At 45.1% G+C, this 25,752-nt stretch overlaps 1 protein-coding gene across 1 annotated transcript in view; it reads left to right on the top strand.

Moving 5' to 3' along the window:
* LOC147897962 (fiber) overlaps positions 1-25,315 on the top strand; it is a 53,701-nt gene extending 28,386 nt beyond the window's left edge. Inside the window, exons 2-3 of the mRNA XM_087380738.1 lie at positions 24,822-24,904; positions 25,012-25,315. Coding sequence (XP_087236864.1) covers positions 24,822-24,904; positions 25,012-25,044 — 116 coding nt within the window. The 3' untranslated portion in view covers positions 25,045-25,315. The remainder of the gene's footprint in view (positions 1-24,821; positions 24,905-25,011) is intronic.
* The last annotated feature ends 437 nt before the right edge of the window (positions 25,316-25,752 follow it).

Genomic DNA, 25,752 nt, shown 5'->3' with positions numbered 1-25,752 from the left:
TCCTCTTCCCCCCTTCTCCTTATCTCTCTCTCCCTTTGTCCCTATCCCTTTTCTACATTGGTATCAGAGCACGATACTGGCGCCTTGGTTTCCCTTTCACCTTCCTTCTGAAGTCTAACAGTCTTGCCGATGCAGGGCCGGTAGTGTGCAATGTTCAATCACAACGTTCAATCACAACGCGAACTGTGATAATCAGGGATTATCTGCTCGTAGGGAAAGGCTGTGAGCCATGCAACTTGCCGCTCATAACCACAGATCCACAGATTTGCGAGGAAGCTTTTTAGCCATCGAGCGCCATAACTAGAGCTCCACAGACTGGCACGAAGCTTATGGCTAGCGCCACCATAGAATTCTAGAGTTTTCACAGCAAGCTCTCTCGTCAGGCCTTCGCCGTGCCGTTTGGGTGCACAAGGAAGAATTGTGATTGCGGACAATGGCATGAGACGACGCTATGTAAAAGAAATTTTGTTGAGTACAGCAGGCAAGATATGGCAACGTTCTTTAGAACTTGGTTCTGGTGTGCCTCTTGATAGCCGTTCTAGCCCGTTCTGGCTGTTCGGTTAGCCCGTCTTGTGAGCCAGCCGTCGTTCCGTGAGCCGCAGTCGCCGTCGCCGTCGTGACCATTTTCGTCGTCACATCGCTTGTGAGCCTGTCTTGCCAATCGTGAGCCGCCGAGAGCCATGAGTCTGAGCTCATGAGCTAGCCTTGTCGTGACGCCGCCTCATCTTGTTGCTGCTTCGTCGTGACGCCAATCTATGTCGCCTTCCGTCGCCATGCCTTCACCGCCGACCGTCGCCCCACCCTTGCAAACCTTAGTCTACAAGGTTTTGCAAACTAAGGTGTTAGTTAGGTTAGGGTTAGGTTAACCAATTGGGTTGGGTTAGTTAGGTCGAGTTAGGTGGGTAGGTTTGGTTACTTAGGTGGGGTTTAGTTAGTGGGTTAGGTTTAGGTTTAGTTAGTTGGGCTAGGTTAGGTCTTCAAAAAAAAAAGAAAAAGAAAAAGGGCAAAAGCTCAAAATTTTATAGCCTCTTTCAGGGGCTTTCCACAGCCCTATTTTGGCTCATTTGGGCCCGTTTGGAAGCTTCTTCGACCTTTCTTCTGAGCCTCTCCATCGACCTTTTCACGTTTCCACACACTATCTCAGGTGCTCATTACTGCAGGGAATTGCTGTCCATTTCTCTTTGCGTACATTCAAGCTCCTCTCTCCAAGGCCAGCCATCATGCTGCCGAAGCATGCCCCTCGTGATATGTTGCATGACAGTGATGAGGCTGCTCAGTGTGAGCAAGTATCTGCCACAGTGGTTGCAACTTGCATCCACTGGTTGTACAGAGGTTCCTTCCACTCAGCCTCTCTCTCCTGCATCCCGGCAACGCACACAGTTCTCGAGTGTGCTTTTAGCTAGATAGGACAGGAGTTCAGTCAACAGCTTACTAACAACCATGGCTATTTAAAATACCCTTAGATGGGGCAATAGATTGGTCAGTAGATCACATCTGCCATTGCTATGCAGGATAAGGGTAAGCAGCCCGCACCCCAGCAAGGGGACCACTTACACAGTCAGGATGTTTTGTGTCATGAGGACGTGAAATTATGGGACTTTTGATTTTCGACTGTTGTAATTTGCGCGTGATTGCCTTGAGCCTCTTGGGCGCGAGGGTCTGGCCATGGGGAATTAAAATTTTGTAATGGGCTCTTGGAAATTGTGAATGTGCGTCCAGCTACTAGGCACTTAATTCCTAGGGCCAAAGTGTGCAACAGGGGGCCAAAAGAGTGGGGCAATTAAAATTGCTATTTTTAGCACAGGGTTTTAAAAAGAGGGGGAGAGCCCTTTTTTGGGACTTAGAAGGCCAAAATCAGTTCCAGAAGAGCCAGATCATCAGTTGTGAGCTGCCAGAGCTTGCCAGGTTCTGCTAGAGCAAAATCATCATCTGCTTGGAGCTTCCAGATCTTGCCAAGGAAAATCATCAGCACTCTAACTCCCTTGTGATTTGATCTATGGTGCATAATTATTTGTCAATTTACTATGTATGCTGTAATTAAGTGGATCCTACCACCCTTTGCGTTGTTGAGGCTGGTTTCATTTTGTTTGCTCCACGCAGGGGTTTTATGGCGGATGCCTGTCGTGCCTTAGTCTTCCGGACCGCTGCATGTACCTCAACATGGGGATTCTTTGGACTTAGATGATGCATTTTCTGTGCCACAGAGCACCTTCTTGTAGGATGTCAGGCCATTTTTTGGCTCACAGCTTTGTCCATCTATGCAGGCTGAGCCATCTCTTTTGGGCCGACCCGTTGGTGTGCATCCAGTTAGTGCTCCTTTCACCGCACGAGCAAGAGCTGGCTTGGGTTTATACAGCAGCCCACACCTCTGGGAGAGAGGTTATTCCTACTTCTCAGCCCGTTGGTATGCCATCATTTCAAAGAGATGCATTTGGCAGAGAGACCCAGCCAGGGGTTCATGCACCTATTGCTCCGTCAGCGAGCACATATAGCCAAACGCAGCTAGTGCATCAGATGGCAGCAGCTACTATGCAGCAGGGGTTAGTGGTGGGCAACAAGCCACTTTTGATGACATGCTGGTAGATTCTTTGCGTTCATATTAGGTCCTACTTGAGGCCATCAAACTTGAGATGTCCTTCTCCGATTATGTGAATGTCAAGCATGATGATGCCCGCAATTCCGGAGGTTACACACACAAGAATTATGCAGCCAAGGATATCAAGGACAAACTCACCGTGCATAAGTTCAAAGGGGACACTCGCACACCTTACAAAGTTGGAAGATTATTTCCGCTTCTACCCAAAGCAGAGGATCGCACAAATTTTTCGGGTATGCACATGCAGGACTATGCACATACTTGGTGGCGTTATATGAGGGACTCGCCTCAGAGGCCAGCCACATGGAAAGAGTTCAAGGAGTTGATGATCATCACATTTGTATCCCTGCTCATACTGGAGCAATATCTGGCTGAATTCTATGCATTATCGCAGACTGGTACTGTCCAAGAGTACTTGCAGCGTTTTTGGATACTTTCCTTGTTTGTACAGGACGTTTGATAGAGAGAGAAGTTGCTGCATTTCATCCAGGGATTGAGCCCTTCTCTCGCTGTAGATGTGAAGGCACATAACCATCAAACAATTGAGGGTGCAGCCCAATTGGCAGAGGTATTTGAGCCCAAATATGCCAGCAAGTATAAGATGACAGCGGGCAGCGCATATGGGAATGCAAATGAGGCTGAGAAGAAGCCTAAGGTGACCGATTGGCATGAAAGAAAATCAGCAGCATCGCCATTTCCGAGGTTTCCCACAAGGGTGCTTAGTTTTTCACGAAGATAGATTTGGGGATTGGGTATCATCAAATCAGGGTGAAAGAAGGAGATGAGTACAAGACGGCCTTCTGCACAGAATGGGGCTTGTATGAATTCAAGGTGATGCCTTTTGGATTGACTAATGCACCGGCTCCCTTCCAGGCACTGATAAACAAGATATTGCAACCACTTTCTTGGTTTTCTTTGATGAGACCCTCATTTACAGCAAGGATAGACAAGAGCACATTAAGCATGTGAAGCAACTGCTGGAAATTTTGAGGATGCATCAGCTTTATGCAAAAGCTAGCTGCCTCATAGGTTTTGGCTAGAAGGCCTCATGTGTGCCAACTATATTTTGAATCGGGCTCCTACAAAGGCTTTGAAGACAATCACTCCCTATGAGGCATGGCATGGGAGAAAGCCTTCAGTGGACCATTTTAGAGTTTTTAGTTGTGTTGCATATGCCCACGTGCCTGTGGAGTTTAGACACAAGTTGTCAGATAAGGCACTCAAATGCATTTTTGTGGGATATAGTTCACATAGCAAAGGCTATCGTCTCTACAATCCTGTTACACGTAAGATTTTTGTTAGTAGAGATGTTATATTCTTTGAAAACTCCGCACATACACATGCTAAATTTCATATTCCAGCCTCTTCAGAGATTGAGTACCTGGGGCATATTTGTCATGTGCATGGTGTACCTAGGGTTGGATATCAGGTGAACATGGGTTACGGGATAGCATAGGGCTGGATGGCTATTTTTAGTCGAGATCGCTATATAGAGATTGATTCATATATAGTGCTCGGTTTATATGGAGGGAGCTATTCATAGCATTGTGCTATCTATAGCGGATTTCCTTCTATATAGAGGGAGGGCCAGTGCTATTGTGTAGATCAGTTGAGCGCTCCTCAAGTGATGGATGGGGCTTGGACCTAGGCCGGGACTCTGGCCATCTACATGGCGGATCATAGGTGGTGTATCGAAGGTCCTCTGGACGGGCTCAGGTGGTATGGGATGCCTGGGTTAGATACGGGCCTATGGATGAGTCGAGTTGTAGCCCACGTGCTCGAGGGTGATCGGGAGGATCGAAGCACCTGCGCTATGATTCTGGTTGGATTGCGGACGAGATTCTAGGTTAGTAATAGGGTCAGATCCTGCGGGGTTGTGTCATCTGGTATCAGAGCCGTCCTATCACAATTGAATTCAACGCGAGGTATGCAAAAAGGTCTTCTAGGTATGCTTTTCAAGATTGCTCTTGCAAATCTGAATTTCCGCTCATGTATGGGCTGAATTGTTGGCTGATGATGTGCGCTCACGATTGAGAGATTTGTGGAAGAAATAGAAGCCCATAGGCTGTGTGCTCTCTCGGTTGCTACGTGTTTGGAAATCGTGATTCCGTGAGAAGGGTAGGTGATGAGAAGACTTGATGCTTTCAGCAAGAGATACGAGGATGGATCGTTTTTGACCTATAACTACCCACGCTTGGGTTGTTGATGTGATTGGTTGTGTGGGGACGCGTGAGAGTGGGCTTGTCAGGGAAAGAATTCGCTCTAGGTTCTCAAGGATGAGATTCCTACCCTAGAGACCTAGATTTGCTGTAGTTGAGAAGTAGGAGGAAAGAGAGAGCGTTCATAAGCCTAGAAAGCGGCTTGTCTAGGAGATTCGGGCATCAGAGACAGGGGTGATATGATTGGGGGCAGGCGCTTGGCTTTGGGAAGGAGCGTATGGCGTGATTTTAGCGCATTTTGGTTTTTTTTGGCTGGCTGGAGAAAAGCGGGACAGGATCTATTAAAAGTGAGACTGTTTTTGGTTAAAAAGCAGGTTGCTTTTTTGTTTTTCTCTAGCAAGGAAAGCACTTGCTCTAAATCTAGCGCGTTTTGGCTATTTTTGGATGGCGGGAGAAAAGTGAGACCAGATCTATTAAAAGCGAGACTGTTTTTTGGTTTAAAAAAAGATAGGTTGCTTTTTTGTTTTTCTCTAGAATCAAGGCAGTAGTCCCAGCCATTGACTGGTTAGCAAGCCCAACTGATGACAAGAATGATGATGAAGAAGATTCTTCCCCAGTTTATTTATCACCCAGGAATGGACACGCTGTCATCACCTTCAACTCGCAGACACTGAGGAAGAGGATTCTACGACAACCCTATAAGCTGAAGGGGACAAAGATATGGATTGCTGAGGAGCTTACAAGAACCCAACTGAAGGACAAAGCTACCGAGCTTGCTAAGGTTCGGGCAGCCAGGGAAGCAGGAAAATGGGCAGTCTATCGTGACGGTCTTGCATTGATTAGAGAATTTAAGACAAAACCTAAAGACCCTCAGTCTTAAACTAATGTAATGGCCACCCCATAGCCTAGTACCTAGTTTTATGTTCTATGTTTTTAGGTTCTATGTGTTTTTGTTTTTTGGAAGAACCTAATGATACTCCCAGGGAGGTTGCTTATGGCCCTCTCTGTACTGATGTATAACCAGGTCTCTTTTGTCCCACAGACCTGTGAGTTTTGGGGAGAGAGAGTGAGCTGAGAGCTGAAAGCTTGAAAGCTTAGTTGCAATGAAGAGTGTGAGAGTACAACCGAAAGAGTGAGAGATAAGGTTTTGTCCTAGTGACAAAACCTTAGTAGTCACTAATTATAGTTAGTGAACTAACTGCGGTTAGGGGGAAAAACCTCTTAAAGAGGGAAAAGTGCCCCTAACTAGCTTATTAAATTACATTGGTCACTGCTGAATTATATCTATAATTCTAATATCCCCCTGCAGTGCCAATGTCATGTACAAGGCTGATCAATCACCAAACGGATATAAGTTCAGGGCACTGCGAAATGCCTCAAACTTTTCACATGGTAGTGCTTTGGTGAAAATATCTGCAGCTTTGCCATTTTGCTGAGGGGTCAGCCTCTTTGTGAGCTGATGCACAATACCCTTGCCTTTCAGAAAAGCATCAAAATCTGTAGACAAGTATTCCCCACCTCTATCTGTGCGCAATGTCTGTATCTTGAGTCCAGTTTCATTTTTAACCATGGCTGAAAAGTGTTTAAACACCATGAACACTTTTGATTTGTGCTTCAGCCCAAAGACCCAATTTAAATTGCTGTAATCATCAATAAAAGTAACAAAGTAGAGATGACCACCCAATGATGAAGTCCTCATGGGACCACAGGCATTACTGTGTATAAGCTGTAATTTGCGGACAGCTTTAACTGAACCATTCTTTTTGAAGGGGAATCTATGCATCTTGCCTAAAATGCACCCTTCACAGGCATGTGGAGGAGGTATCTCAAGAGGTGCAATGCATCAACCATAGAGTGCTTCTGAGGTGTGATCAAGCTGTTGTAATGCATGTGGCCATATCTGGCATGCCATAATTCTGCATTTTGCATGGCAGCAGTAGGAGTAGAAACTGCAAGAGCATGGGCTGCTCTTTTCTCAAAAAGATCAAGCTGAAAAAGCCCACACAGCAGAGCACCAGATAATCTCAAGGCATAATCATTTTCTCTGTCTCGGACAGCACATTTGTCATCCTCAAAGATGACCTGAAATCCAGCCCTGTTAAGAGTGGACACTGAAAGGAGATTCTTGGTGATACCAGGCACATACAAGACATCTGAAAGTCTGAAAACTGAGCCATCAATGGCGGTAAGCTCAACATCTCCTGTACCACGTACTGAATATGACGAGTTGTTGGCACAAGTGACTTTCTTACCAACAGGAGGTGGATGCAAGGAAGTGAAGAGACACTTCCTAGAACTGATATGCTTAGAGGCACCGCTGTCAAAATACCAAGTATTCAGTGTTTCATTGACACTGAAAGCTGATGCATCCGTGGAAGGATCATAATTGCAAGTCAAAAAGGCATATGTATCATCATTACAAGTGGCTGTACTATCCCGAGCATCTGGAGCAGCCAGCCTAGAATCTGAAATGCAAGATAAAAAGGCATAATCTTGTCCAACAAAGTTGGCTGCAGCATCCCCACTGTCAGATGCATGAGGAGCTGAATCTGAAACAGCCATACCGGAGCTGTTTTTCTTCTCTTTTGCAAGCCTTTTCTTGCATTCTGCAATGTGATGACCTGGCTTTTTGCAGTAATGACAAAAACGGTTCTTCTTGGGCTTACTTGCATCGTTTTTAGCCTTTTGTGAAGGCTGTCCTAACCCATTGGAAGGCTGATTTACTAATGTCTTTGCCTGTCCCTTTGTTTTTGACTTGAACTTTGAGAGCATAGCTTGTTCACCTGCACGTGAAGCCAAGTTTTTCCTGGTCTGCTCTTCCTGAAGCAGAAGTCCTATCAACTCATGAAAAGTGAGAGGATTTGCACCCGCCCTCAATGATAAGTTCAGCGAGGTATGAAAGCTGAGATAAGACTCAGGAAGAGAATTCAGAGTGGTGGTAATCATCTCTGAATCAGGAATAATCTCATCTATGTTCAATAATTGCTCTCTGAGATCCTGTACCTTTGTGAGGTGGACTGACATGGAGTCACCCTCTTCCATATGTGTATTACTTAACTCTCTTTTCAAGAAGGATACCCTTGCATCATTTCGGGCTGCATACATGCTTTCTAAGATATGGTGTACCTAGGGTTGGATATCAGGTGAACATGGGTTACGGGATAGCATAGGGCTGGATGGCTATTTTTAGGCGAGATCGCTATATAGAGATTTATTCATATATAGTGCTCACTTTATATGGAGGGAGCTATTCATAGCATTGTGCTATCTATAGCGAGTTTTCTTCTATATAGAGGGAGGGCCAGTGCTATTGTGTAGATCAGTTGAGCGCTCCTCAACTGATGGATGGGGCTTGGACCCAAGCCGGGACTTTGGCCATCTACATGGCGGATCATAGGTGGTGTATCGAAGGTCCTCTGGACGGGCTCAGGTGGTATGGGACGCCTGGGTTAGATACGGGCCTATGGATGAGTCGAGCTGTAGCCCACGTGCTCGGGGGTGGTTGAGAGGATCGAGGCACTTGCGCTATGATTCTGGTTGGATTGAGGACGAGATTCTAGGTTAGTGATAGGGTCAGATCTTGCGGGGTCATGTCAATATTGTGAGTCGACATGGCATTCGGGTGGATCCTGCAAAGGTGAAATGCATGGTGTCCGCCAAGCAAAGCCAAGAGAAGCACACACGCGCCAAGAAAAGCGGAAAGCAAGAAAGCAAAAAACAATCTTGCTGACCCTTGTTCCCACGAATAGCACTCTAGCCCGTATCTGTTTGCCTTTGTCCCTAGCGTGCACATGATAGTGTGCCCGCCTAGAGTGAGGCTAGGGTAGGGAGAAAGAAAGAAAGAAAGGAAGGTGTATTAAAGTCTTTGGGAGACCTCACGGGATGAGACAAAGTACAAATATATGTAACCTATACAAGCCACTGTGGGCTGAAAGCAAAGGGCACACTAAGGCCCTTGATGAGTACTAAGTGCTAGGAATGCAAAAAGCTAATACAAAATAGTAGGAAAAAGAGCAATCAAGTACTGCTCAGAGCCAGAGCTCCAAGTACGTGTGTAAGCTCCATACAACCCGGCTCCCCCATGGCCCTCTGATGGGGTGCAAAGAGCTTACGTATTTGTGTCTGTCGGGATGTCTCCCGCAGTGGCGGGGGGCACGATCTTTGTATCCAGTGGGCTATATCGATAGTAGTGCCTCGTCTCTGGCAGTCTTCTCTGAGGAGGGCTGAGATAGGTCGGACCTCAATTGTGCGTGCTTTGGTTGCCCCACGTGTCATGTGTGGTCTCCACGTCTCTCGTCCAACCATATCCTGGTGACGGATCTCACGACTGATCCATAGTGCTCTCGTCTCCTCGAGCTCCCTCCCCTTGATCTCATCTGGTGCTGGCTGGGATGCGTAAAAATTAGTGACATGTGTTTGTGCTCGGTCTATCTCGGTGTCCTGAGGCATCAACTGTAGTTGATCTCTGGCGTGCCGCACAAGGGAATACCTATGTCTCTGCTTCTCAATTAGGTAGAGCCCAATGCAAACCTGGTTGGGGAAATGTATCAGCCGTGTGAGTGGTCCGAAGCCGAGCCCCTCTTGAAAGAGACAATGGTATCGTCCTCGGATCTCATAATAGGTCGGAATGACACATAGAAAATGCTCCTTTGTCTTAATCTCCCCCATCATGCATAGTGTACAGACCCCCTGCTCTCTAGGTATGCCAGTCGTTCTCCCGACTTCAATCCACAATTGGTGGGATGAGATTCGTATTTGTTCGATAGTAATCCGCAAGGCGTGTGAGACTCTCCTATCCTCGAGGTATTGGGGCATGATGATGAAGCCTTGTTCTGATATCCTTAGAAAGTCGTCATGGTAGAATTGGGTCTTGGTGGGGAACTCCTGATCCCCCCCCCCCAAGCCCGAGATGTGTGGAGCTGGAGAAGGTCTAATCGTATGCTGGTGGTGTGCCCACCCCGTGAGGGTAGATCTAGTCGGCTGTAGGTAGCCTCTTTGTATGCTGGAGGGGGTGAGCCCTTTATATAGGGGAGTAGCAGGCCTGGTCGGCTCTTGTAGGGCCTGCTGAGTTGTCTTCCCTAGGCATAGACGGGTGCTCCCTCTTATAGGGGTGTGTGCCCCCATGAACAAGTAGGTGGGTCGGCCACTCTGCAGGCTGGTCGGCCAGCCTGTTGTACCCGACTAGGCAGGGGCTGGAGGCCTATTTATAGGCCCCTGCTCAGCCCTCATTTGAGCACCTAGTGAAGCAGCACTTCAGTGCAGACTAGCATCTAGTGGAGTAGTACTCCCACACGTGGATAGCCTCCTGTGCATTGCTTGGAGCACTTCTTCCAGGTGTCTTCTGGAGTAGTTCAGATCATCTCTTTGCAGGACTTGGCAGAGGAGCAGAGCCAGCCTAGTTGTGCATTTGAGTAGGGTAGTGGAGCAGTTCATCCACTCCCTTGTGCTCCCTTCCACTTAGTTGTTGAGCTGTTTGTTCCGAGCTCTCGAGCAGCCGGCTGGTTTTGAGTTTTTCCCCTAGTTGTAGCAGGGTTTTCTCTAGAGATCACTTACAGTTCTCTTGTGCCTTTCTCTCTCCTCTCTCTCCTTCTCAGTTTGGTGTGTGTGTGAGGCGTGTTCTCTCTCTTTCTTTCGTTCATTTCCGCTGCACTCCTCACAAGTCCCACCAAATTGCTGTCCTCTGTCCTAACCCCAAAAGGTGTTGTCCTACTACCTGTGTGGCACTTCTAGATTGTAAGCTAAGGCAAGCAATGGAAGCAATGGAGAGAAACCGTACTGCTGAAATGAATGGACTAGTACAAAGTACACCCAATATAACAAAACCCTAGGATAGCGTGTCTTAGTAGTACCTAGTGTACTAACTATACCATATGTCCGAACTGCCTATATCTAGGCCTACAAGGCACATACCAAGGAATGAAGGCTACCTATGGATAGTCCATAGAGTGGCCTACAAACCCCCCTCCATGGTGTGGGCTGAAGTATCTTGGACACATCTCAGAATACCTGAAGAACTAATGTCATGGTTGCACACGTTCATCCTGTATGGATATAGCAACTTGTGAATGTACCTAGCATAATGGATCAAGTTACAAAAGGTACTAAGTTCAAAGCTTGCTGGAAAGCCTCAAACTTAGGTCGAGGAAGAGCTTTAATCAATAGATGCATGAAGTGCCAAGCATGAAACAGTTGGCGACTATGTGACTTGTGTGCCAGAACAGCCAGCCCAATCACTATCAGTGAATCCATGCGTGACAAGTGAAGAATTGGCCTTGTAGAGAAGGAGTGTCTTTAATTGTAAAAAGGGATAGAGGGATAATCCAGTCTATTAATTCTATGGGCCTAGGCAAGGAGTTGAAGGGCAAGAGAGGGGTAAAAATCCCACTGCTAAAAAAAGCTCCATGGGCCACGTTTGGCAAGTTGTTTTGGGACACAAGAAGAAAAGTCGAAATTTGCTTTGAGGTAGTTTTATGGACCATAGGAAGAGAGAGAGAGGCAAGTCACAGGATGGGAAAGTGCCCTAGGGCTGTTCTAACAAATCACCTTGCTGATTTTTGACTACCGGAGCAGTCCGTGGGCTGTTTGGGAGCTGCCAGGGCTGCTAGAAGCTCCAAAACTGATTCGACTGCAGCAGGTTATTACAAAACACCTAACTACTATTCAAGACCTCTAGAACGCATATTCATCATAGTTGACACCTTCGACCTCGCGTAGACTTGCGACACGTTCATGAACGTGTGTTGCATGTGCCGATTCCTTCGCTTTGGTGGCCTCGTTGTTCTTCTTTTTTGTGTCTTCATGCTTCCTATAGCAGAATTCTTCTTGGTGCTTGGGTTTTCCATAGTAACTACAAGAAAGTTGAGGGTGATTATCCTCCTTCAGCATTTTGTTTTTACTTGTAGGCACCTTGAATACAAAAGCACGTTCCATATCAAAGCCTTCATTAAGCTTCTGTCGTCGTTTGTCGTCCAGAAGGATTGTGATCATCTTTGGCAAAGAGACATCTGCATATTCTCTTGGGATTTTCACAATTCCAGCATAGGCCGGTGGAAGACTCGTGAGAAGGACTGCCTTGCTATCGTCGTCTTCGACTTTCACTTTTAGGTCTAGGAGTTGATCTAGAATAGCTCTCATTTTATCGAGATGCTTTCTAAGGGAAACTCCATCATCCATCTTTAAACCAAAGAAAGCTTGTTTCAAAATCACCTTCAAGCAATCGAGATCCGAACAGTGTATCAACCAATGTTCCGTTGCACTTGGAGTCAAACCGAGATGATGGTTGTATTTAGCTCCAAGTGCTCGACCAATGATCCCAAGAGCCTTCTCGTTGTGGCTTTCCCACTGCGATGTCTTTTGTTAGTCGGATTCGCTAGGCTCTTCTTTTGCTCCAGACACAACTGGCCATAATCCTTTTTCCATCAAGTATAATCGGGTCTCAAGTTTCCATGTAGGGAAATTCTACGTGGTAAAAGTCACGAGCTTCACGGATTTTGCCTTCGACTCCATTTCTCTTGCTCTGATGCCAACTGTTGAATTCAAGCTCACCTTATAACATGAAACACACTCAAAACATAAATCGACAACTTCATGAAAGAGAAGGAATTGTACAGAGCCATTGTATTCCAGAGAACATGTGAACTGCATCTTGATAACCCCACGCTACAACTCATGGCATTGAGCCATTAGATTGAGATAGAATGTTTCGGAGGGTATATGAAGATAGATGCCGCCATCACAAGTGTGCATTGTGGACCAGTCGTCTCGGTGAAGAACAGCCACAATCCGCACCACGATTAAGGGCCGAGATAATAGTGCAGCTAATACCCGAGCTGCTCCAATACTCATGCAATCCATGCAGTTGCCACATGGCTCACGTCTCCACTAAGCCCCCCTTAACCTAAACTCAGCTTAACCCATACAAGGTTTGCCTCCAAAAAGAGTTGCCTTCTTTTCTCTATCAGCCAGAGTATCCCTATGAGGGCAGCAAATGTTTGGCACTAGTGACAGCCCGTGAGAGCTGTGTAGCTGAATCAAAGGTGCTAGTAACAGCTCCGGGCTGTGTGCAAACCTTGTGTGTTTGAGGGATTGATGATTGGACAGCTAGGAAGAGGTGATTCTTCCTTGTAGATTTTGATGGGATTTTTGGAACAGTTGGCCATGGATTATGCATTGGATTTGGATGCCTTTTTGAGCCAGGAATTGGCCAAGTAGCAAGTTGCTTGTGCCTGCCAGTGTTGAGATTCAGTTGGGCTGTGTTTGGACAGATTCAAGGGCATTTAGCCTTGCTTTAATTTTGCCTACTGAATAAGGGAATAAAGAAATACTGAAAGGGGCGCCAAGGTTTGGGGCCAATCGGGTGTCTGGTTTCTGAGCATGAGCAAGCCATCATGGTGGACAGATCTGGTACAAATGTTCCTCGTGTCTATCAGAGGTTGGCTGGAGCATGATTGCGCAGGAGAAGCAGGCTGGAAACAAGGCGTTGGCAGGCGCGATGATGCCAGCAACAGTACGGGGTGCTGAAGGGTATGGTACGGACCTAGAGCAGACCTCCAAGAGCTGGAACAGGGCCTGGAATAGTGGCGTAACTTCAGAGGAAGATTGTAAAGGGTTTGGGGCAGGATCCGGCGAAGAATTAGGCCTTTCTATATCTCTTGTGGAGCATTGTCTACTATTGGCTTGCACACACATGAATGCTTGTTGAGTACACACAAGTAAAGAAATTTTGGATTCCGTAGTTAAACTCTTCCGCGTATTCGTGGGACACTCTGTTCAGTCTTCTGCTGTGGGATACTCACTGTGTGGTTCATTTCTAACACAAGCAAGTTCAATCAACCATAAACATTCTACATAGGCAGCTCTAGGCGTGTACCTCTAACCATTCTATCCTGAATGATTTGTCTAAGTGCCCAGTTTCAATTATAGAGTCCATTGGCCCATTGAGAATTGAGTCAAGAAATTTTCACTAGAAGAGGTTCAAAGAAAGAAGCTTCTCGTTGTAGTATAACTGTTGGCTTTCGATGCTGATAAGCTGGCCCTATACCATTGATGCGGTTATCGATGGAGTCAAATGTATGGAGCATGTATCGATGGAGGTGCGGGGTGTAATGTGATGCTATTAGGTATCCATGACAAGCTCTTGGCCTTCAACGCATTTGGTGTATCCCGGTTTGGATTAAGGTGGCTGATGGAAGGAAGGCTTTGTTGGAAAGTAGAAGATAGAATCACTCACTCCTCTCTCTCAGGATCGCAGCTCATACAACAATTAAAGAGAGATAGAGATAGAGAGACAAAACTCAGATGTATTCTTCCACTAACAGTGGGCTGACAAAAGCTCAAAAGGTGAGCACCAAACAGCAAAGAGATGCTGATACAAAAGGCTGAGTATTCTCTAGTCCCTGCACGCTTGCCCGGGTACAGGCTGTCAGTGCTGGTGATAAAGAAAAGTGGGGGGGGGGGGGAGGGGGTTTATATAGGTGAGCAGCAAGCCCCCTAAACTGGCCAACTTTCCAGTTGGTTCCAGTATGCTGCACCAACTTCCAGAAGGGCCTAAATGGCCGACTTTTGGTCGGTTTCTAGGCCAGCCCTTTGGCCTATATAAGGCCCCATATGCTGGGCCTTTTTGGCTGCTGCTGGCTGGTACACATGCTGCAGAATGCCCCCGCATGGGCCCGTGGTGCTGGCGCACTGTTTTATGCAGGGTGCTGCCCTCAGACAGCAAGGTACACTCAGCCCCCATCACCCTATAGTCTCCTGCCCCCTTGTCCCCTCAAATCGGGGGCTCACAGGTGGGGCAGTGACATTTCTACCACCCCCTCTCAATGACACAACTGTGGGCCGATCCCCATTCGTCGAATGAGGTGCTCCATCTGCTCCCTAGGAAGCACCTTTGTGAAGGCATCCGAGATGTTGTCGTCGATCGGGTAGTATATCAATTCTATGACACCTTCGTCGATGAGTTCACGAACAAAGTGGTAGTGGACCTCGATGTGCTTCGTCCGTGCATGAAACACGGGGTTGTTGGTGATTGCTATGCAACTTTGGTTCACACATAATCACCGTCGCATCTTCTTGGGCCACGTTCATGTCTTGAGTCACAATGTTTTGCATGCTGTTGTACAAGTAGTACTGTACTTTGTCTCTGTAGATAGTAGGTTGTTTCTTACTCAGCCATGACACAACTCCTGATGAGAGTAAGAAACAATATCCAGAAGTCGATCAGGTTGGTGATAAAGGACTCAAGTGGAAAAAATATACTATTGAAGATGGCTACCTGCTCTACAAGGGTAGAGTATGTGTCCCGGAGGATAATGACATTAGGCACCAAATTCTTTTTGAATGTCATGATAGTCCGAGTGCTGGACACCCGGGAATTCAGAAGACATATGTGCTTTTGAAAAGGCAATTCTTTTGGCCTGGAATAGGTAAGGACGTCCAAGATTATGTATTAAAGTGCCAAAAATGCTGGGTCAATAAGATTGAACGCCTTAAGGTAGGAGGTCTCCTACACCCATTGGAGATTCCATCTAGCAAATGGGAAAGTATCTCCATGGATTTCATTGTGGGACTACCTAGAACACAGAGGGGGCACAACTCTGTGTGGGTAATTGTGGATCGGTTGACCAATATGGCTCATTTTATCCCTGTCAGTGAAGATGTTAAAACTCGAGAATTAGCTAGACTATTTGTGGAGCATATCTATAGACTGTATGGGCTACCAGCCGGTATTGTTAGTGACCGGGATAGCAAATTTAACAGCCATTTTTGGAGAGCTGTGTTTAAGAGGTTAGAAACTTCATTGAATATGAGCACCGCGGATCATCCACAGAGTGATGGTCAAACTGAAAGGGTCAATCAGATCATTGAGGATATGCTTCAAGCATATGTAAGTAAACGGCAAACTAATTGGGAACAGTATTTGCCCATATTAGAATTTGCATATAACAGTGCTAAACATTCATCTACAGGTTTTAGTCCATTCATGATGATGTATGGATTTCAACCAAGAGCCCCAATGACAGTGGGACTCGAAAAAGAGAAGGTTTAAGCGGCCAAAGACTTTCTTGAGGATATGAATCAAATGCTTAAGTTAGCTAAAGATAGCATAAGAAGAGCTCAAGATAGAGCAAGAAGTTATGCAAACCCCCACCGTAGAAAGTTGGAGTTTGAAGTTAATGAGAAAGTCTATCTTAAAGTACGTGAATCTTCAGAATCTCTAAAAACAGGTAAATGTTCGAAATTGTCTCCTAGGTATTGTGGACCATTCACAATACCTAAGAGGATTGGAGAACTTGCTTTCAAATTAGCCTTACCCGAAGGATGTAGAGTACATCTAGTTTTTCATGTTAGTAGGCTAAAAAGAAAATTAGGAGATGATGATAATCTCATTGGAAATGAAGTCCTAGTTGAACTTATTGAACCTGTACCTTTACTACATGAACCAAAAAAAATTTTAGATACACAAGAAAAGAGAACGTGACATACTATATGGAAAGAATGTCTGGTTAAGTGGAAAGATAGATTTGAAGAGAGTTCAACATGGGAAAGGGTAAAGAGTCTCCAAAGGAGGTTTCCCAATTTTGTTTTCGAGGACGTAAACCATTCTTAAGGGGAAGGGAATGTTACGTCAGCCATAATCCTGAAATCGTCTAGTGTGGTTATGGTGAAGCGGGAAACTCGATAGTGCGTGCATCAATACAGAGTGCATAAGTAAGGCCTAAATGGGCAGCCTAAATGGGCATAGAGACTCTAAGGTCCAAATGGACACATGGCACTCAAGAGAACACCATGTGGCAGGCACTAGGCTAGGAGGGAGGATTCCAGAAGGAACTAAAAAAAGAAAGAAAGTTCATGTGACTCTTAGGAATCTGTGGCTGGGTGGTCTAGCGAGGAGAGGCCCTCTTGTTCAGGTTTCGTGTCAGTCTCTTTGTCTAAACTTAGGAGGAGTAACCAGCTTTTGAGTTTATTGATGCAATATGTGAGTTTTGTGGCCCTTTTGAGTCTTGAATGCATTTTGTCATATCAACATTGGGCATTTGATTGAGGGCGTGTGGATATGGCATCTAGACCACCCATTCTGTTAGACCAAGGAAAAACCTTTTCAAACTGAGGGGAGGCTAGCTTCCGTTTTAAGTTTTAGGCATAAGTTGTTTGATAGAAAATACCTTGGAGAAGGGCTCCTATGTGCTAAAGAGAATGGGTAAACATGGTCGACAACCAACAATGAATGTATTTCAAGTAGAACCCTTGGGGCAACTCCAAGTATGAATTTCATTCATCTTGATTTGAGGTGGAAAACTGTCATAAGGATTAAAATGCCATGTGTTCTAGTGGCTATTATATTATTTTACGGAATTATCCTAAGGTAGAAGGACACTATGTAATAGTGGGTATCATATTACTTCTCGTGTAGGGTAATGTGAGTTATCCTAAGGTAGAAGGATACTATGTAATGGTGTGTCTATTTGGTATTTGTTTATGCAAGTGTGGTCCATCTATAATAAAATACGAAAAAAGTAGATGATGTGTAAATGAGTCTCCATGGGCCATCTTAATGGGGCCCATGGTAAGATTAAGTGAGCTATGCACAAGGTCAATGGTTTGGGAATATAATTATGTGAGAGGTTGTGGTGGCAAGGAATCTTGTGCCAACCCTACCTCTATAAGTATTTTAATGTATGAGTGAGGATGAGGTGGCAGAGCATCTTTGTGCTATCCCTCCCATATATTATTGTAGTGAGAAAGGTTTCAAGGGCTATGATAGCCTAAGATATTGAGGCTTGATTCTTGTGGAAAATGCAAGTCAAAGTTGTCACATGCAATTGAGAAAGCATGGCTTATTTGTTCGCAAGGATGGTGCCTCTCTCATATGATGTATGTGTATCTACAAAATGGGCACTACTCTTTGATGTGAAGGGAAGAAGCCTCTACGCTCGACATCTCTCCATGTGGTGATTCTCTTCCTCCTCTAGTTCTATCGGCGTACATAGCCACATTGCTTTGATTAAGATCATGAGTCATTGTTTGTATCTGTCTCCTCTTGCTCCTCCTTCCCATGCAACCTTGTCGCTCTGTAATCATCCTCGGCCTGGCATTCCTCGAGATATTCTGTCTCCTTGTGAATACAAAGGATCTATTATGCCTACTTCATGATGTCTTCTCTATTCTCGTGCTGCTTTGCCTTGTTGGTCATGATGCTTCCTATGGTAGCAAATTCTTTGCAAAATGCGGGTTTGGTTCATGGATGGACCATAATTATATGCGACGTGAAATGTAGGGACAAATTCTGAAAATTACAATTTTAATATCGACAATGATGTGAAATATTAGACAGTTGTGAGTTTTCTTCACATACGACTCATTCCATGGTTTGGAAAGTCATCCGATGGATTCTGGATGTACTAGCAGAATTGTGGACTCAATCAAGGGTATTCTACTGTTGCTATAGACGGTTTTCTGTTGCAATTTCAGATTCTCGAGCTTCCTTCAAAGGAATTGTTAGACCTTCAATGGGTTTTGAAGAATCGCAACTTCTCCAAAGGATTCTAGCTGAGTTTTCAGATGTGTTTCCATTTGAGTTATCAGACGGTCTTCCATCTCAGAGAAGTGTGAACAATAAGATTAATTTTTTCCCTAGATCTCATATGGTTTTTAACAAAGAAAGAAGGTGAAATTGTCTGGCAATTATTGGGATATGTTTGAATGTAACATATTTGTTCTAATAAATCTCCCTAGGACGCACCAGGGTAGTATCATGCAAATATGCGTGGACTATGAAGGTCTAGATAAAGTGACCGTTCAAAACAAATATCCTTTGTTGGCAAACCAAGGTACAATTGCATGCAGTACTAACTCATAACTCACATAATCAGAACTGACAAAGAGAATAGTGAGAGATAATTCAAATGATAGACAGCACAAATGAAAGCAACCTTTATTGAAAACTCTCAAACTGAAAACACTCCACTAACAGATGCGCATCCCTACGGGGCTTGTTGCATCTGCTTACAAAAAGCTCTTATCACTTAGCCACAACAGCTGATACAAGGAAGACACTATGAGCTCCAAACACATGGAGCATTCGACACTCACACAGTAGACAAACTGTTCAGAATGAATCTGAATATAAAGGTGTTATGGAGAGCCATAGGAAGTCATGAGAAGGCGGAAAATTGTCGCCAGCAGCCATGAACCAATCGTCCATTGCGGTGCTTCCTCCATACGTCATAGCTGCCGTCTTCGTGGAGGCTTGGGGCTCTGATTCTCATGGAAGAGCCAAGCAAAGAATCGCCTCAGAGTTGTCCAGCTGGGAAGGGAGTCACCACGTAAGAGCTTGCATGAGATAGTGCCACGTGGCACTAGCCTTTTCACCCCCTCCACAAATTTGAGAGCTCTTCACCAGCCCTTGGAGGTTTACCACACACATACCTCACAAATGCTATAGCTAACAAACCCCCCATAAACTGAGAAGGGGTTGCAAGCCAAAATTGCTACTAACGAGGAAATGGCAATGCCATAACCAACTCCTACTACTATTAGCTGAAAGAGAGTGTGTCAATAGGTATATTGCATTGTCCTTCTCCAAGTCAATTACTTCTGTCTGTGCAAAGGTTGCAAAGTTATCCCTCGTCCTTCCTTTTCCACAATACATGTCTTCTTATTGTTTTCTTTCTGCTTCACATCAAATTCTCTCTTGTAACAGTATGTCTCTATGTGTCCTCTCCCACAGTGAGATCTTTCTTCTTGCCTTTTCCCTTGTCTTTAACTGTGAAAGCTGGTTTTCTTGTACCCGGCATGTTAATCTCAGCCCTCCTTTCTTTACTCATAAGCATGGAAACATCATGAAAATCAAGTGCATCAGAATTCAGCGTAAGTATGGTGACAATCTTTCATATGTGTGTGAGTGGCGTATGCTTTGTGTGTTTGGAGCTCATAGTGTCTTTCTTGTATCAGCCTTTGTGGCTTATTGTTAAGAGCTTTTTGTAAACAGATGGAACAAGCCGCGCATCTGTTAGCGGAGTGTTTTCAGTTTGAAAGTTTTCAATAAAGGTTGCTTTCATTTGTGCTGTCTATCATTCGAATTCTCTCTGCTATTCTCTTTGTCAGTTCCGATTATGTGAGTTATGAGTTAGTATGGCATGAAATTTGCCAACAATTGCCATTAGGGCGGTTCGGCTCAAAGGGTCTGAGATATTTCAGAGTGTCGGTGAGGATTTGCGATCTCCTTGTTTTGAGAAGAGTGTGAGGGTCCGAGAGTTTACGTCAGCTGTGAACTTGGAGTAGTGTGAAGACGACGAAGATTCAGAGGGTTAGTGAAGCGATCACGTGGCACAGCGCTAAAGCATCTCTGTAGGGGTCGGTGCTCTGAAACATGAGAGAATACGATTGGTTTGCCCGACAAACGTGAAGATTGCCACACTAAGGAACTTGATCGTGGTAGGGAGAGTGACGCTTCATATGCACCTGCAAGGGACTTGGCTACTGCAAGGACTACTATTTGCAGAAGGTCTCCAAGATTTGAGGTCATCAAGGTTCCCAGCATTCTCAAAAGGCCACGTAGTGCACGAAGGAGAAAGACACTGCTCAGCAACGTGCTTGCCGAACTTGTTGGCAGATCCTTCAACAATTGTAGAAATGGACATGTGGAACAGAATCTTCCAAGACCGCCTTGCCTAAGACATCGGTGGGAAGATGCAATTTCCCTTCTTGGCAGCTATTTGTGCGTCTTCTGTCCATAGAGAAAGGGCTGTGGGGGGTTGTGTCTGGAATAGAAGAGAAATTATTTCTAAAATTATGCTAAAGCAAGAGCTATACTCTTTGCAAATGGGAGAAGGAGAATCCTTAGCCACTCACCTCAATAGGATGAGGGCAATAATGAAGCAGCTTCAAGAATTAAATGTTCGAGTAGAAAGTGATGGTGCAACAGCGATTTTGCTTGCAAGCTTTCCATCTGTTCAGTATGAATCTGAATATAAAGGAGTCGATGGAGAGCCATAGGAAGTCGTGAGAAGGCAGAAAAGTGTTTCCAGCAACGACGAACCAATCGTCCATTGCGGTGCTTCCTCCACATGTCATAGCTGCCCTCTTCATGGATGCTTGGGGCTCTGATTCTCATGGAAGAGCCAAGCAAAGAACCGCCTCGGAGTCGTTTAGCCGAGAAGGGAGTCACCACGTACGAGCTTGCATGAGATAGTGCCACGTGGCACTCGCCTTTTTACCCCTCCACAAACCTTAGAGCTCTTCAATTTGCCACACACACACCTCACAAATACTAAAGCTAACATCCTTTTGCATGGATGAATAACCTCATAGACTGTTGGAAAGGTCACCTCCCCATCTGTAAGCCCCCATATGAGGAGAGCATGGGGGGGGTGGACCTGGGAACTGATGGAAGGCCTCATGGGCGGCATCATGGTTACCATGTGGGCAAGGATCAGAGAAAGAAAAGAGCCTTCTGGGAACCTGGAACAGTACGGAACAGATCCGCCATGAGTAGCAGCCTTTACGGCTCTTTTGGAAGGTCTGTAGGGCCTTGGAGAGACAGGAACAGGTGCAGCAAAGGGCGAGATCAGAGGTGTCTGGTTAGAGTAGCACTAGGTCTGGTTAGAGTAGCACTAGCTGCTAGTTCGGGGCTGTTTGGAGCTCCAGACAGAGGCGAGCAGGTACAACTGCAGTACGGCAGCATGGCGGGATCCATGGGCAGGGATACGACCTGCAAGAAGGTCTCAAAGATGGCGCAAACAGGGTGGGTCATCCTCTGTCAAGGGCGGGCTGCATAGCGCAGCTGTTGGGCCAGGTAAAAGGCGTGCAACAGACCCCAAAGGGGGCAGAAGAGGGAGGCATGGCAGGAGGGGCCTTATATAGGCCTCCCTTGGGGCTCAACAGCAGCCCAAAAAGGCAGACCTGGGTCGGCCAGCAGGTCGGCCCTGAGGGCCCTCAAATCAAGGAAAGGAGGGGGCCTGAAAAGTCGGCCCATTCAAGGGGCTTCTAGCCCTATAAAAGCAAGGGCATTTGGCCCCATATCATACCCAGCAACCAGCAAGTTTTGGGAGCAGCAGGACATTGGCCCTCAGGCCTACATCCTGGAGGCAGAGGAGACCCAGAGGTGCTGCAGACTGAGCTCATCTAGGGCTGGAACCTAGGCTGTTTTCTAGGGCAGCAAGGTGCTGAGGTCTTTGGACGGAGAGTCTACGCTCGAGGTGGAGCACGCGGGCTCAGTGTTCTAGAGATATCTGGCAGATAGTAGAAGTACCTTGTGGTAAGGTCAAAGGACCACGCTCTGGTGGGACTTTGGATCTCTCTCTTTTGTATTGTGTCCATAGCTTTGGACGGAAATATATTCTTTTGGTGGTTTCTATATCTGGCTGGATCATTGTCTATTTACTAGTCTGCACATCTCTGTGATGCACATAAGTTAAAGAAGTTTGTGATTCCACTCCCCACACGCATTGTGTGACCTCCTGGGTTATTTGATCAGTCTTCTGCTGTGCGTACCCTCTGTTGGGTGATTTCTAACATAGACTGCTTGCATGGTGCGATAGACTTCACTACCAAGCTCGATCTACGTACTATCAGGTCTGTATTAGTTATGAGGATGTCTCTAAGATGGTGTTTTGTATACAATCCAACCATTATGAGTTCTCAGTTGGACTCATGAATGTTGCTGTGCGTACCCTCTGTTGGGTGATTTCTAACATAGACTGCTTGCATGGTGCGATAGACTTCACTACCAAGCTCGATCTACGTACTATCAGGTCTGTATTAGTTATGAGGATGTCTCTAAGATGGTGTTTTGTATACAATCCAACCATTATGAGTTCTCAGTTGGACTCATGAATGTGCTCGCTACTTTCTAATGGATGATGAACATATATTTTGTCCATGTCTCAGAAAGTTTGTCATCGTGTTTCTTGATAACATACTTTTGTAATAGCATATCATAATGAAACGTTTTGAAATGTGTGTATGTTCAGTAAACAAGGAGGAATGAATGATGATAAACATAGGTTGCAACTCCTTGAAAGATTGTTGTAATACCTTAGACTCTAGATTACTCCCACAATCTTTGGGCATCATAGGCATTGTATGAAGTCATTTTGTGACTTCTTAGCTTGTTTTGCAAAGTTTCAACGTACCATATGTATTCAAGGCATAAAATGATGCAAAAATACAAACTGAATTTTTGATTTAAAAAAACGTTTCACCTTTCAAAGTGTTGAAATGTTTCCTTGAACTATGGCGGATAGCCGTAGTTATGTTTTTGAAGATAGTTTTGACTATTCTTCGGAGAGAGGTTCTCTAGGCAAAGAATTGTGGGTTCTTAAAGGGAGAATTACTATATCCTGGCCACATTATGTTCGTTGGCGCTATTCGTATTGACTCTGAAAAGGTCAAGTAACCCGTATTACACACTATCATGGAAGTGAGCCTTTTTAGGATTTATTCAAAATTTTAAAACTTTCATGTGAGTCTGTGGTATTGTGCTACCTTTTTCAAAATCTTTTGAAGGAGATAAAGGCATTCTTTACTGGCACATCAAGTATAGACCTATTGTTTGGACGGATGCTTTGGAAGCTTGCTTTAAAGAGTTGAAGCATGTGATGATTGCCACACCAACATTGCACATTGTGGGTCTGAGTAAACCATTTGTGCTTGAGACTGAGGATTATGCCATTGGAGCGGCCTTATTTCAGGGAAATAGCACAGGTCAATTATCCTACACATGAAAGGGAACTTTTTGTTATAATAAATGCGCTTAAGAAGTAGAGGCATTATTCTTCGAGTTTGTGGTGTGTATGGATGACACTAAGTACTTTTGTAATGTTCCAGACTTGTGTGGCCACAAGGCTGGATGGTTCGAGCTTATGCAGGATTTTGATTTTGAGATCCAGTACAGAAAAGAAACCACTAATGTGGTGGCTGATGTAAATCCGCATCGGTTATGTGGACTCTATGAGTTGGATTGAGATCAGAAATGATCTCTTTTATCCCTTAAAGGCTTGTATGAGCATGATTGTTATTTAAAAAATGTTTGGTAACACGTCTAGTAGGGGCTTGCCCAGATAAACTGGGTGGTTAAAGTTTAGGGGGCAGAGTAGACGTCAAGGACACGAGGGAAAAAGTCATTTTCGAGTGTCCCTTGATTGTATCTCTGCTGTGAAATGAAGATGCCTTCAGGTTCGTGGCGCTGATTTTGTTGATGGGTTTTGTTATGACTCCAATGTCATGGCATGAGCTGGCACTATGGATGGGTTAGGTCCAAGCAGTGAACCCTTTTAAAGGGGCCAATTGATACATTAGAACAATTCCCAGTGTATAGGTATCCTTGGATCAAGGACACCTCTAGGAGAGTCTATAAATATGAGCAATGGGCTCATTTGCAGGGATCTCTTGGGATACTGAGACCAAGAGCATGTCTGTGCCTAGACTTGCCCAACACTTGGACTGGTGGGCACCTGTGGTATGGGACACGGGGTTGTGGCCATGGACATGGTGTGGTGCCTGGCTAACCTCAGGCTTGGGGGTGATATTGTATACTGCATCTATGGCTGGGTGGTGAGCTGCCCCACTTGCCCAATCTGGTCTTTTTAATCTATGGTTGTTTTGCAGGACTTGGCAGCTGGGCTACACCTAGGATTGGACCGAGCTAACCCACGCTTTGGGTGCCTGCGTCAGCTGTTTTCCTTAATGAAGTCTTTTGCAAGTACTTGGAAATCGGAATCCCAGCATTTGACCCTTGTCTGGCTGTAGACATGTCAGTTTCCAGCTCATCTCCTTTGATTAGTGCTCACCATATGCACACAGACCTTCACAAGGAGACTGGAGGATTACCCTTCGATGCTTGCGCTGTGTATGAGTTTGTGTGTACATCTTTGAGACAAGCACACACGTCTGAATTTTTGTGTGGTTCTGTCCCCATTCAGAGTTCTTTAGGCAGAAGGGGTTTCCGTACCTCTTGGTCACTTTGTCTGGCTTTGTGCATATCTACAGTTTTTCCAGCTGGTTACAGAGCTAGGAGATGGATTATGTTTCCTAGAATCAACTTTGACAATTGGAAGGAGAATGTGCAGGGCTGTTGTTGCCAATTGTTGTTCCACCCATACGAAATGCAATCTCAAGGGCAGAGCCAGTTGAGCAGCCAAAGATTTCAGATGTGAGTCCCATCCTGATTTGTGAATCCTTTATATTGTATGTTTGATGAATCAATTCTGAATTGCACATATCTGTGTGACTTTTTTTTGTGTCTATCACTTTCTACAGGTGGTTTCTGGAATGACTGGGAAGTCCTCATGAGGATGGATTTGAAGGTTTGAACGAGCAGCCTTGCAGGCAGCTGATTTACATGCATATATGCAAATGCATTGTCTCTTGTTATAGATGTAATTGATGAAGAATAATGTACAAACTTGTTTTTAATCATCTGGGTCATATCATCTCGAACGTTCATGGGTCCTTTGATTTATGAATCTCGTCCAAGCTTTTCTGATGACCTGTCAGAAAATTGTTAATTATAATTTGCTCATGAGCATGAAGCCTGCTACATTTCTTGGGTAATTTCAAATAACATCTGTGATGTGGGCTGTTCAGGTCTTATCTTTCCAAAGCAATGTCGAAACATTAAAAGAAACATTGTTCGTAGGTCGGATCCCAAATTGGAAATGAACAGTTTGAAACAATAGTTATAAATTGGATCCTCAGATCACAGCCTTTCCGTACCTTGAAGGAGTGGGGTTGTGGGTGATATCATGTTATTGAAGCCACAAAGTTATTTAACTTCTTACTGAGTCTGGTTATGTTTTTGGATTCATGCAGATATAATTTTTGTTAGCTTCAAGTGAGTACCCATGTGATGGATACGTGATGGATATAACTGCTATCAAGTATCAGTGTTGAGTGATCTGAGCTCTATGTGGGCCAGTACAAAACTCAATAGTAGTCTTTGTGACATGGTTGCATAGCTTAGAACAGGGCTAGCTACCGTGGTTCATGACCTTTATGGTG

The sequence above is a fragment of the Dipteris shenzhenensis genome, chromosome 10, assembly GCF_047967505.1.
Source record: "Dipteris shenzhenensis isolate YYH24624 ecotype China chromosome 10, Dip_SZ_1.0, whole genome shotgun sequence".
NCBI classification, from domain to species: domain Eukaryota; kingdom Viridiplantae; phylum Streptophyta; class Polypodiopsida; order Gleicheniales; family Dipteridaceae; genus Dipteris; species Dipteris shenzhenensis.
Note: the sequence above shows the minus strand (reverse complement) of the source record. Positions and strands in the feature narration are given on the sequence as shown.